We start from the raw sequence: 13,207 nt of genomic DNA on the forward strand, positions 1-13,207 counted from the left end.
GTATAAACGATATACAGCAGAGCCTTAGGGAATTATATTTTGAATTATCTTCCTTAACAGCAACAACATTATCTACATAGATAAAACCCAGAACTGTTCAAAGAGAAAGCAAATGAAACAGTCTGTGATTTTATTAGAGAAAGAAAATTATGGTTTACTATTCAATGTTGGATGACAGTTCTACATATAGTAAAATAAGGAGGTTTTTTGGATCGATGTTGATAACCAATAAAACTGCAATGCATACAGAAATATACTAGCAAACAGAATATCAACAACATGTTATGCCCTAAGAACTGTGCCCAATTGATAATGTTACGCCACAGAGGAGAAAAAGGGAAGAAATTTAAATTTTTCATAAGTTCACGCTAGCACAGCCCAGGTGACAAAAGACAGAGGTGATGACACAGCTGTTATGCAGCGGAAAGAAACAATCAACACTGTAAGTCGGTCATGGGCATTATAGATCAGAAGCAGAACGAGTATGAGTTTAATGTTCAGATAGCATACTTCAGCAATAAATATTTGATATGTTAATAAAAAACACGATTTTAATGATTTCTGTATTTCATTCACTAGGTAGGATATGCTACATTAAATGGCAGACATTTGGAAAGGCATGAAGGATACAGTAGCAATGTGATGGTGTCTCCTTGGACTCAACATTGACCAACAGGGTTTGATAATTGTCTTTGATTTACACCCCATGTATTCAGTTACTTTTGGTATATATATATATATATATATATATATATATATATATATATATATATATATATATATAAATGAATAATGTAACAGTACTTCCAGCAGTATCAATTACATCGTTTAACATTGTTTAAAAGCATGTATTTACAAAAGATCATCGCACAAAATTATAAATTCTTCTCATACCAGAACAATATATATATATATATATATATATATATATATATATATATATATATATATATATATATATATATATATATGCGTGTGTCTAATGTATATGAATTTATTGGCGCTTCCAATGTAGACAACACCCCATCAAGACTCATGATATCTTAAAAATGGGCAACATTCTTGACTGAAGTCAGTGATTCTAAGTGTTTATGTAGCTTATTCTTATTTCTAGTGAAAGCTACATCAGACTTAAAATCATTAAGTTTAACAAGAAAGGTATTTATTTTTCGGTAACACACATTTTCAGTAATTTGCCAACAATCATTGAAAGGTTATCCAAAAAAGTACAGTTTAGGAGGACCTTGAAGCATTTATTACTAGTGTTCAGCTAATATGTCTAATATCATTGTAAAAACAATTCGTCTCTGAATAAACAACCAACTAAACGTCCCCATCTCTAACCACCCCTCAGCGTTTGTGAAATCAACTATAAAAACTTTGTTATCACAAATGCTATTTCATATTCGTCCAAAGTCTACTGCATAGTGACTCCTAGTTCACCAGATAATTTTAATTTGATACAAGAGAAAATTTACAGGCAGAACAGTGACCCATTACGTGGAAACACTTCTGGGGCGCCAGTCTCGTTTACTGAAAACCTAGTGGCGTGTCTCTAAATTTCTTTGGGCACCTTGCTACATCATCTTTGGTTCCATGCAGCTTAGTGCAGTAGAGATGTAGTGTGCGATTGACGTGAGGAGTGTAGTGTGTAAATAAATTTTTGATTTGGTGTAGCAGCGAAATAAACGCTGCTCATTTTTGTTTGTTAAATCTGCGTTTAAAATCGTTTGCATAAGAGATGATTAAAGCAATATTAGTGTTTAATAATCATGGGAAACCACGTATGTCTAAATTTTATCAGCATTTTGTAAGTATCGTGTATTATTCATAGATCTGTAATTTCAGCATTGTTGCCTTCTGTGAAACGTCACTCATTTTGTGTTAAATGCACTGCCATGCATTACGCTTGTATTGGTATACATGTATATTTGTAAATTTACAGTATTTTTTTTCTAAATATCGCGGTGTAGGACGTGGTAGGTAAGGTGGTTTATTATTTCTTGTCGATTCCGATGAAGTAACGCAGGATGTAGTATTTGTATATCTACCAGTTCTAAAGTTTTAGTATTGGATGCAGGATTTAGCACACTGCTGTGTTTAACGGATGTCTGTGTTATTTACAGTCTAGCTGTGTATGACAGCTTGTTGTTTATGTAGATGTTTGTAAATTATTGTGTGTTACCTACAGGAAATAAGTAAAACAGTAACCTGTATATAAATGGGGAATTTCAAATATGTAGATAGCAAATTTCAGATTATGTATTAATAGCATTACTAATGACAGTTATGACTATAGCCCCTGAGTAAAGAGAACGTTATTTGCCTCAGTGGCAATGCTGTTGTCTTATGATTTAAAAACAGTTGGAAAATTTAGTGAAAATGAGTCTCCTGGGGTATTAGATGCAGAAATATTTTGCGTTTAGTGTGTTTACTTTTCGTACTCCTGCTGCTTTTCCTCCTTGTAACATACCTTCATTCAGTGTTATATGTGCTTGTCATGTCTATTTTTACGAGTATTGTCTTTCTTTCGATACTCAAACTAATCTGTGTTCCAAAACCTAAGGTTTCAATATTGATTAGAATGTATTTTGATCCCACCAAAATTTATATTGCTTTTGTCAAGTATTTTTACTAGTTACTGAGAAAAACTCTGCAAATAGTGATTAAACATGTATTAAACTCTGAAGAGACAAATGAGCAAACGTCTTGACTGAAAGGGAGTTGTTTCTGACATATAAATTGACCAGCAGGCAAGCAGAAGTGTAGTAACATTTGTGGTGCACCTAGTCTATCTCATCTTGGTTGTTCGTCGTGTAAAATAAGCCTAAAGAGAGAACTTCAGGTAGCCCTCTTGGGAATTTTACTGAATGAGATGGTGCACTCTGAACGTGAGGAGAAGGATGAGTAAAATTTTGTCCTGGCTTTATTGGTTTGGGTTTTCTGCAGTTTCACCAAATTGAGCTGATTAATCCCAACATAGCTTTGCCTGATTAGATTCCTCAGTCTTATGAATCTGAGATCATGCTCAGTTAGTGTAATCACCTACTAAACAAACCAGTGCATTGTGTAAGCAGTTTGATGAATCGACTTCCAAATTGACATCACTTCATCTTAATATTGGGATGATCCCTTAAACAATGTCATGGGTTAATTCCTGTCTTTTCTTGTTCATGATTTAATGCTTCATCTGTAAAGACCTTTGGGTGTGACATTTCATCTTGCCTTGTGTATTGACATTCACTGTCCTGTCACTGTAGTCCTGTTTAGGTAAAGTGGTGCTTGTTGAGTACATGTAACAGACATGAATAACATACAGAGAAAGAACGTTGGATGGATTTGAAGATTTCTAGATGTGACAAGTTTCGGCAGCAGTGGTTAGCAAAGTTGTTGATACCTTGACAGTGGGCAGAATGAGGCACCACAGAGGAATGCTAAAATAATAGCACAATGCAAGGTAAGGGTTCTGTATTGAGGGAAGGAGATTAGGAAATGAAGATACAGTACAGTTAGAGTAAGGTAGACAGGTACTATGATTTGTGTGAGACTGGTGAGGGGGAAGGAGTGTGGAAGAATTGGGTGGGAATGTTAGTGCATTAGAGATAGGTGGTAGGTTGGGACTATCAGAGGTTGACAGTTGCTAAAATAAAGGATATATTGGCAAGATTTTGTGTGTTGGAAATGGAACTGCTTTTCAGTGCAGGTACAGCATACTTGGATGGCGAGGCTTTATGTAGAAAACTTTTTGGTTTGTAAAGGATGGAAATTGTCAACAAACAGTTTAGCAAGGCTTCTTGTAGAGGTTGGCTCACATTAATGTCCTGAAAATGTAGAAACTGTACAAAAATGTTAGTGTTGAAATGAACATTATGAGATTTCACATTTTGGCAAAATAAATACCGTACTTGTATTATTAATTTGATGTAATTTATGTATGTCATGCAGATTTATTTTAAAGGATAAGATTTTACTGTTATGTCAGCTTTCCATGGAGAGGGTAGCCTATGAGGAAAAAAATGGTGGCTAGTAGCAAGGCTCTGATGGGCCACCTACGGGTAAGTTGTCAGGGAATTATGTAACACTATAGTAGTTTCATAAAGGGAAGAACAAGTGAAACTCAGTAAAGTTGCAGTTCCACTGTAGTTATATTAAACCGGTTTGCAGGCATATAAACTGTAGCAGAAAAATTTTTCAACCATCATGCTTTTGTAAATTTTGTTGTTTTGATTGCGAATGTCTTTCTCAGTACTCTTAACCATCAGAAATTGCTGTGCTCTGCTATGTATGTATGTAGGTAAAACTAAAGCAGCATTCTCATTGCAGTTCAACAGAGTGCACTGTGTGCCTGTGAGTGGGATAATGTGGCTTGTTTACAGTATTGTCTGTCAACGTGCTTCAGAGAACTGTCGAAATTGCTGTGCTCTGCTATGTATGTATGTAGGTAAAACTAAAGCAGCATTCTCATTGCAGTTCAACAGGGTGCACTGTGTGCCTGTGAGTGGGATAATGTGGCTTGTTTACAGTATTGTCTGACAGGGTTGGGACCCTAATCCCCTTCAAAGTAGGCCCCTTGTGCTTGCACACACTTAGCCCACTAACTCTTCCACTGCCGGAAACACCTCTGGAAGTCTTCTATTGGAATGGTGTTCAGTTCCGTCGTAGTGTTCTGCATTCTGTCTTCTCTACTCTCAAAACGGATCCTTTCAGTGGTCTCTTCAATTTTGAAAACAACCAGAAATCGCAAGGAGCTATGTCTGGAGAGTAGGAAGGTTGGAAAACGGCTGTATTTCCATGTTTGGCCAAGAAATTTTGGATCAAGTGGGATGAATGTCTGAGGGCATTGTGGTGATGCAGTTGCCAGTTTTTCGCTGTCCACATGTCTGGTCTTTTGGACTGAACTGTGTCACGGAGTTGCCGGAGATCATCTTGAGAGTACTCCTTTGTCACTGTTTGTCCTTCTGGTGCGTATTTGTGACGCACAATTCCATGGTAATCAAAGAAGACAGTTAGCATCACCTTGATTTTGCTTCGCACCTGCTACACTTTCTTCGGTCTGGGAGACTCAGGATGCTTCCACTGCGGCGACTGTCTTTTTGTTTCTGGGTAGTACTCACACACCCGTGACTCATCTCCAGTCATTATGGTGTTCAGAAAGGATCAGTGTTGGTAGTGTCTGGAAGGTACTGTGCAACGTCAAAACAGAGGTCTTTTTGTTCCGGCGACAACAACTTGGGCATGAATTTCCCAGTCCCTCGGTGCATGTTCAAATCATCACGCAAAATTGCATGTGAAGAATCTTTACTCACTCCAACTTCTTGGGTAATCTCCCACACGGTCAAACGATGATCTGTTGTCACCAAATTTTGCACCCTCTCAACAACAGCTCCACTCTGAGTAGTTTGGGATCTGCCAGAACGCTGGTCACTCTCCGCTGATGTGCAGCCATTTTTGAATCGGTTGAACCACTCCTTAATTTGTGTTATACTCGTTGCATCTTCTCCAAACACATGCTGACTCTTACGAATTGTTTTGCTTTGAGACTCACCAAACTTTTGACAAAATTTGATGCAGTATCTTTGCTCAACACGTTCAGTCATCTTGAGAGAATTGGTAATCCGACGAACACATTGTGTAACACGTCACTCGATGACCGATAGGCAGCCACTGACGCGCTGGAAGATGGGGACAAAATTCACCCATGTGCATAAAGGTCTCTTCCTATACTGTGTACATTGGCCCCGTGCTATCATTTCTATTTTGCGCAGGAAAATCAAAGGTCGGATACTTTTTAGACAGACCTTGTATATGGTGTACCAAAGGTACACAAAGAAGTTGATCACCTCACAGTCAGTGATTCATCTTCTCATGAAAACTGCATCTTCTGGTGGATCTCATAGACTTGCTGGTCAAGGACACCACTCATTTTGTTTCACTCATAAAGAAAAGGAGCAACACACAGGCATTGTGCTAATTTTATGAAATTGAGAGAACTAGTAAATTATGAAATAGAATTGCTGTTCAGTCAGGTGTCAAAATGTGTAAGGCTGCTGATACACACATGAATGCGAGAGTTTGTCAGAAATGGTAATTCGGTAAGCACTGCGCCGCTCCAGTCCAGAGATAAAGGCAGAGTGAAAAGATATGCTAGATTAAGGGGAAGAATGAGGGACTAGTGCAGTTAAGAATTAGGATGAAAAAGTCATCATCATTTATATAAAAACTAAAATGAAAAGAGAACGCAAATTAAGTTCCAAAGGTGTTGGGTTGCAAGAACATGTTGAAGGGCAAATTCCCAACTGGTTTTCCCGGAAACTAGTATTGGGTGGGAGAAACCAAACAACCCATGTTATGGTGGAAGCATTCAGGCCCTTTAGTCGTTCTGTAGAGCACGTTTGCAACTGGGTACTGGATGTTCCCAATCACAGTTCTTCTAGCCCCATTGAAGTCCCCACATCACACCTTCTAGATCTGCATCCTTGTTATGAGAGACATGTGCAACCATACCAGATTAACAGTGTGTCACAGGAAAGGAGATTGCCTTTGACTCAAGAAATCTAACTATTGATGTCAGCATGGAGGGAAGGGCATTTTGCTGGCAGAGCAATCTTCTGGCAGGTAATGATAAGCTCAATACTAATATCTGTCCGATACTGTTCATTTTATTTGAGTCACATGCAATTTTAGAGCAAAGCATTAAATCCTTGATATTGTTGTTATTGAGCAAAGGTGGAATATTATGTTCGAAGCCTTTTTCAAGTAGCCTAACTCACTTTCATCTTTGTCAAATATGGTAGTGGTGGATTTTATCACCCTGTCATAAACATTTGTTCTCTTGTGGGAGGAGAATCTAGTTGTTGTATTTTGTTAGAATTGAGAGCAATTAATTTCTGATTATGTCTAGTTGACACAAGTAATTGTTCTTTGTTGACTTGGTCTCTGATTTTATCTCAAATGTTCATGAATTGCCTAGGAGTCAATGATTTGCTTAGTACCTATTGCAGTTTGACCATTTACTTGTTAAGTATATCTAATTAGGATTACTTTACACAAAAGGCAGTTTTTGTTAAATTTGATTTAAATGGTGATGTTCAACACTGTATATGCAGCTGTGAATGTAAACAACCTGAAGATGGACACAAGCCCAAAACCAGTCCTGTGTTACATAAAATCACCTTCTATTGTGAGTGGTAGTGGTTATTATTCTACACCCAATAAAGGAACATTCACAGAGTTCAACTGCATTCATTATGGATAAAATACGTTTAATGTTGCCTAACAAGGCATCACAAAACTGTCAATGCATTTAAAACACACAAAATCAAGATGATGGAGACCATTCAAGCAATCAAAGAAAGGCCCCAGACATAATATTCCACCATTGTGTTGATACTTCCGCGTGTGTGAGCTATGACGAGATGTAGGGACTTTTAATTTTCCCTCTCCCGTTCTCTTACTGTCTCAATATGTACCAGCTCTTTGCAAGACTTCCAAGGAGAGGTCTCCAGCAGTGTGATTGGCTTTTTGAAACCATCTATGTGGTGATGGAGGTTAAGATCCCAGGTATCACACACCTTGCAGCCATTCACCCTAGTAGTCCCTCATTTGCAAGTATTTGATGAAAAAAATGGGAATTTTACAGTAGCACTAAAAGAGAAGAATTTTGTAGACTGATTGTATGGTGTACTGGATAGGGTAAGGCTTTCTGCTGAAGGCAGTGGGTTCAAATCTCGTCAGGTGCTTAAAATTTATTTTTTATTTTTAAATCCTTATTGAAATGACTTTGATAATTAGTTTTATTCAGTTAATTGATTTAAATGTAATTTTTTGCTTCTGTTGCTCTGTCACATCATTTTAATCATTGTATGAATTTTTCATTTGTTCTCTTTTTTCCCCTTTATATCACTCTTTTTCTACTTCGAATTTTTGTGACTGTGAATTTAAGTACAGTTATCTGTTATCATATTTAAATATTTCAAAATGCTAAGTTATTTGTTAAAAACAAAAGATGAAATAATATATTTATATTGACTCTGTAATGGTGTCAAAAATGTGTTTTTCATTACAAGGTGCACTTTTTTAATGGTAATTGTGAAACTGACATTTAAAACAGCCTAAATTTGTATTGCACTATGGACAAAATAATTCCGTTTATGATTTATATTACAGAAAGGATTATAAGTCAAATGAAAGTCAAGCAAAATGAGGAACACAAATAATGAATATAGTAATATGGATGAATAAACAGGTTTATAAAACAAATGAAATTAAATCAAAATAATACATAAAATTAATTGAACACTCAAACAAAGATTTAAAGAGGAAAAACAGTGGAAGAAAGAAAAAATAGCAAATGAAGATCACATGATATGATTAAAAAGTGACAAAGGAATAGAAATAAAAAATTACATTTAAATCTATTAACTGAATAAAAATAACGATTAGTGTAATACAGATACAAATACAAAAATAAAAGAGAAATTAAGTACCTGGTCCCATGTAAAATCGCTAAGCAGCTCTAAGGCTTCCACTCTGTCCCTTGATGAATCTGGTGTGGCAGTTAGCAGGTGAAGATAGCAAAACAAAAGCTGAAGTTTTAAATCTCACATTCAATAAATCATTGACACAGGAGAATTCTGCCCACATACCGTCATTTGACCATCAGACTGACTCCCCTATATATGACATAGTAATAAGCATCCCTGGTGTAGAGAAACAACTAAAAGATTTGAAAGCAAATAAATCACCAGTTCCACATGAAATCCCAATCTGGTTTTACAAAGAGTACTTTATGGCACATTTATTGTGAACATCTCGCACAGCACAAAGTCCCAAGTTATTGGAAAGAAGCACAGAAGACTCCAGTGTATAAGAATGGTAAAATAATGGACTCGCAAAATTACAGACCAATATCCCTAACTTCAGTTCATTGCAGAATCCTCGAACATATGCTCAGTTCGAATATGATAAACTTTCTTGAGACTGATGCGCTTGTGTCCACAGATCAGCATGGTTTTAGAAAGAATCACTTGTGCAAAACTCAGCTTGCCCTTTTCTCACATGATAAACTGTGAACTATGGATGAAGGGTAACAGGCAGATTCCATATTTCTAGATTTCCAGAAAGCATTTGACATGGTACCCCACTGCAGGGTGTTATCGAAAGTAAAAGTGACATGATAAACTGCTAACTATACATGAATTGCAACAGGCAGATTCCATATTTCAAGACTTCCAGAAAGCATTGGACACGGTGCTCCATTCCAGACTGTTAATGAAGTTACGAGCATATGCAATAAGTTCACATATAGGTGAGTGGCTTGAAGACTTCTTGAGTAGGAGAACCCAATATATTGTCCTCCATGGTGAGTGTTCATCAGAGACAACGGTGTCGTCAGGAGAGCCCAAGGGAAGTGTGATAGGACCATAAACGATTTGGCGGACAGGGTGGACAACATTCTGATGATGCTGTGGTGTACGGTAAGGTGTCGAAGTTGAGTGACTGTAGGAATATACGAGACAACTTAGACGAAGTTTCTAGTTCCTGGGATGAATAGCAGCTAGCTCTAAATGTCGAAAACTGTAAGTTAATATGGATCAGCAGGGAAAACAAACCTGTAATGTTTGGATATAGCATCACAGAGTCCTGCCTGAGTTAGTCACAGTGTTTAAATATCTGGCCGTAAATTGCAAAGTGATATGAAGTGGAATGAGCGTGTGAGGACTGTGATAAGGAAAGCAAATGGTTGACTTTGGTTTATTGCGAGAATTTTAGGAAAATTTAGTTCTTGTGCAAAGAAGATGGCATGTATGAGGCTGTTGCAACCTATTCTTGAGCACTGCTTGTGTGTTTGGGATCTGTACCAGGTTGTATTGAAGGAAGACACTGAAGCAATTCAGAGCCCAGCTGCTAGATTTGTTACTGGTAGGTTCGAACAGTGTGTAAGTGTTATGGAGATGCTTCAGGAACTCAAATTGGAATCCCTGGAGGGAAGGGGACAATATTTTGAGAAACACTATTGAGAAAATGTAGAGAACTGTCATTTGACACTGACTGTTGAATGATTCTGCTGTCGCCAACATACATTGCACATAGATAAAATACAAGAAATAGGGCTCCTACAGAGGCGTATAGACAGTCACTTTTCCCTCGCTTTATTTGTGAGTGGTACTGGAGAGGAAATGACTAGTTGTGATACAGGGTACCCTCCACCACATGCTGTGCCGTAGCTTGCGGGTTATCGCTCTAGGAGTAAATGTACATCTTATTTTCTCTTTTTCTGCAGTTTTCATTGCTCTCCAAGAAATGCTTTCTGCGTTTATTGTGTGTTCTATTGGAAGCGTGCTGGCTCCATGAGAGCATCTAGAGAGATCTGTATTTTGGTTTGTACAGATTTCATTGGCGAATTGATACCCCTTCCTACCTCATTGTCTTTGTCTGGTAGAGGACTTCTAATTGACCAGCTTCTCGCAGACCATGATCTGTGCCTCTTCAATGATGGTTCACCTACCCACTTCAGTGCTGCTTATGACAGCTTTTCAGCTTCAATCTAAAGATCTCTCCTCCCTAATCTTGTGGCTTTGCTACACTGGTCACTACAGTAAGACCTATGAGACAGTGACCAGTTTACAGTGATCCTGTCATTACCTTGTTACCATCAGACAGGTCAAATATCCTGTTGGGCACTTGACCATTCGCTGCCTCTCAGTCGAATTATGTTGATGAGCTTGTGCAGTGCGTCTTAGACGCAATCATCCATGCTGTTGGAACTGCTATTCCCCTTTTCTACAGGCTCTCACCCCCCCCCCTCCCCCACACTCAGTCGATGCCATGGTGGACAAAAAGACATTGCAGTAGCTATTCGGGATCACTGACAAGCCCTGCAATGATTCAAACGATGACGTTCACAGACCAACCTTATCGCTTCTGAGTGAGTTCATGCTAAGGCTTGCTATTTAATCAAATGCAGTAAGAAGGAATGCTGGGAGCCCTGTGTCTCCTCCATGGGGATTTATGCCTCTTCGTCTCAGGTGAAGGCCAAGCTCTGTGCTCTTATCAGCTGCCAAAGTTCAACTTCTGTTCCAGGTCTTGTCCTACAGGATGATCTTTGCACCGATTTATTGGTTCTTGCAGAACACTTTGTGACAACATTGGAGTTCTCTTCCTATCCGTTTACCTTTTTACTGCAGAAACAAGAAGTTGAAAATCTCCCGTTGTCTTTCACTTCCCACCAATCTGAACTGTACAATGAACCCTTCCCTGACTGGGAACTACTTGAGGTTCTTAACTCATACGACGACTCAGCCCAGGCCCTTATTCATTCAATTCACAGTCAGATGATCCAACACCTGAAGATTCGTCAGAGGCAACATCTCCACAGGGTCTTCAACCATCTTTGGTTCCTATGTGCCCTCCCCTTGCAAAGGTGAGAATGCATAGTGGTCCCAGTTCTTAAGCCAGGCAAAGAATGTAAGCTGCTTAAAAGGAAGGTCCCAACAGTTTATGCTGGGTTCTCAAAACTTGAGAGCCTTTTATCCCCTATCAGTGTGGTCTGAGGGAGGGATGATCCACAATCGAACATCTGCTTAGGCTGGAAACAGCAGTCTGACAGGCTTTTTCTAACTGCCAGCACCTTGTTGCAGTCTTTTGTGACCTGCATAAAACATATGACAGTGCTTGGCATCATAACATTTTACCCATCCTCCTTTACTGGGACTTTTGAGGCCCACTGCTGATTTTTGTCAGTTTTTGTCCCACCAGTTGTTCCAGGATAGATTTGACATATCAGCCAGCTTCCCATGGGCCAAGAGAACAGCTTCCCACAGAGAAGCTAGTTACATCTGTTGGGCTGCTGGTCACTCCTGCATTGCATGTCGACGATTTTTGGATTAGGTACAGCTCCCACTCAGTAACCTCTGCTGAACGCAAGCTCCAAGGTGCTATCTGGCGGACTCTGCATGGGCTCTTTCCCATGGTTTCCACTTCTGTCCCACAAAAATATGAGTAATGTGTTTCTGCCATTGTACCATGAACTATCCTGTCCTGGAACTCTACTTAGATTCCCAGCACCTGGACATTGTAGCACAGTCTCATTTTTTGGGCCTCCTTTTTGATATAAAGCTGACCTGGCTCCCCATATTCATCACCTCAAGACTATTTTCATGTGGTAGCATTAACAGTCTGCATCCTTGCCCACACTTCTTCGGCTGTGGATCGTGTCACTCTTATCCATATTGACTGGGCCCTGGTTTCATCCCAACTGGACTATGGTTGCCTGGTTTATGGCTTGGTGGCTCCTTCAGCTTTAAAAGTGTTAGATCCAGTGCACCATCATGGCGTGTGTCTCTGGAATGGTGCCTTTCAGACTAGCCTTGTGGACAGTTTCCTAGAGGAAGTGGTGATCTATACCTTCAGATATGATGGTATTATCTCTTGTTCTCCTATGCAATCGCCATTTAACAGTTTCCTAATCATCCCACATATCCCATTCTCTTTACACACCAGGGATGTCATTGACCCGATTTCCACCCACTGGTGGGATTACCAGCGGGAATGCACCTATATCCTCTCCCTTGACTGTGTTCTCTCTCACACACTCCCTCATGGATGGTGCCTAGACCATCATGGATTAGGACCAATCTCTTCCAAGGTCCTAAATTCTAGGTTGCCCACATGACAGTTCGGCATCTCGTACATCCAGTTCTTAAAGAGCTCCAGGGTGTTACCATCTTTCACACTAATGGCTCTAAAACTGTGGATCAGATGGGATATGCATTTACACCTCCTGCCACTATGGAACACCATTCGCTGCTGAGAACATGTAGTGTGTTTACAGTGGAGCTGACAGCCTTTAGCAGAGCCTTCCATTTTCTTAAACAGGCCTCCCTTGACCATGTTTTAATATGTGCTGACTCAATGAGCAATCTCCAGACTATTGACTAATGCTATTCTTGCCACCCTTTGGTCTCCACCACTTATTATGACCTTCTCACTGACATTTATAGTGCATAGTGCTCAGTTGTCTTTCTCTGAGTCCCAAGTCATGTGGGTGTCCCGAGAAATGAACTCGCCAACCAAATGGCTAGAGAAGCACTTACTCACTTCCTGTTCATTTAGCCGGTCCCAGATGCAGATTTGCAGGTGCATGCGAGATCTCTGCTCACTCAGAAATGGGGAGACACTTGTTTGGCTACTACCCCATCTAACAAAC

The 13,207-nt window shown here is 39.2% G+C and overlaps 1 protein-coding gene across 4 annotated transcripts in view; it reads left to right on the top strand.

The window, feature by feature from the left end:
* The first annotated feature begins 1,603 nt into the window (after nucleotides 1–1,603).
* LOC126248550 (AP-3 complex subunit sigma-1) overlaps nucleotides 1,604–13,207 on the top strand; it is a 110,351-nt gene continuing 98,747 nt past the window's right edge. For 3 of the 4 annotated variants that reach the window (XR_007545505.1, XM_049949624.1, XM_049949627.1), the window contains exon 1: nucleotides 1,604–1,810. Coding sequence is in view for 2 of the 4 variants with exons in the window: in XM_049949624.1 (XP_049805581.1) it covers nucleotides 1,742–1,810 (69 nt within the window). In the remaining 2 variants the exon portion in view is untranslated. The remainder of the gene's footprint in view (nucleotides 1,811–13,207) is intronic. The other variant, XM_049949626.1, reaches the window with a different exon arrangement.

Source organism: Schistocerca nitens, chromosome 3, assembly GCF_023898315.1.
Source record: "Schistocerca nitens isolate TAMUIC-IGC-003100 chromosome 3, iqSchNite1.1, whole genome shotgun sequence".
Taxonomy (NCBI): Eukaryota; Metazoa; Arthropoda; class Insecta; order Orthoptera; family Acrididae; genus Schistocerca; species Schistocerca nitens.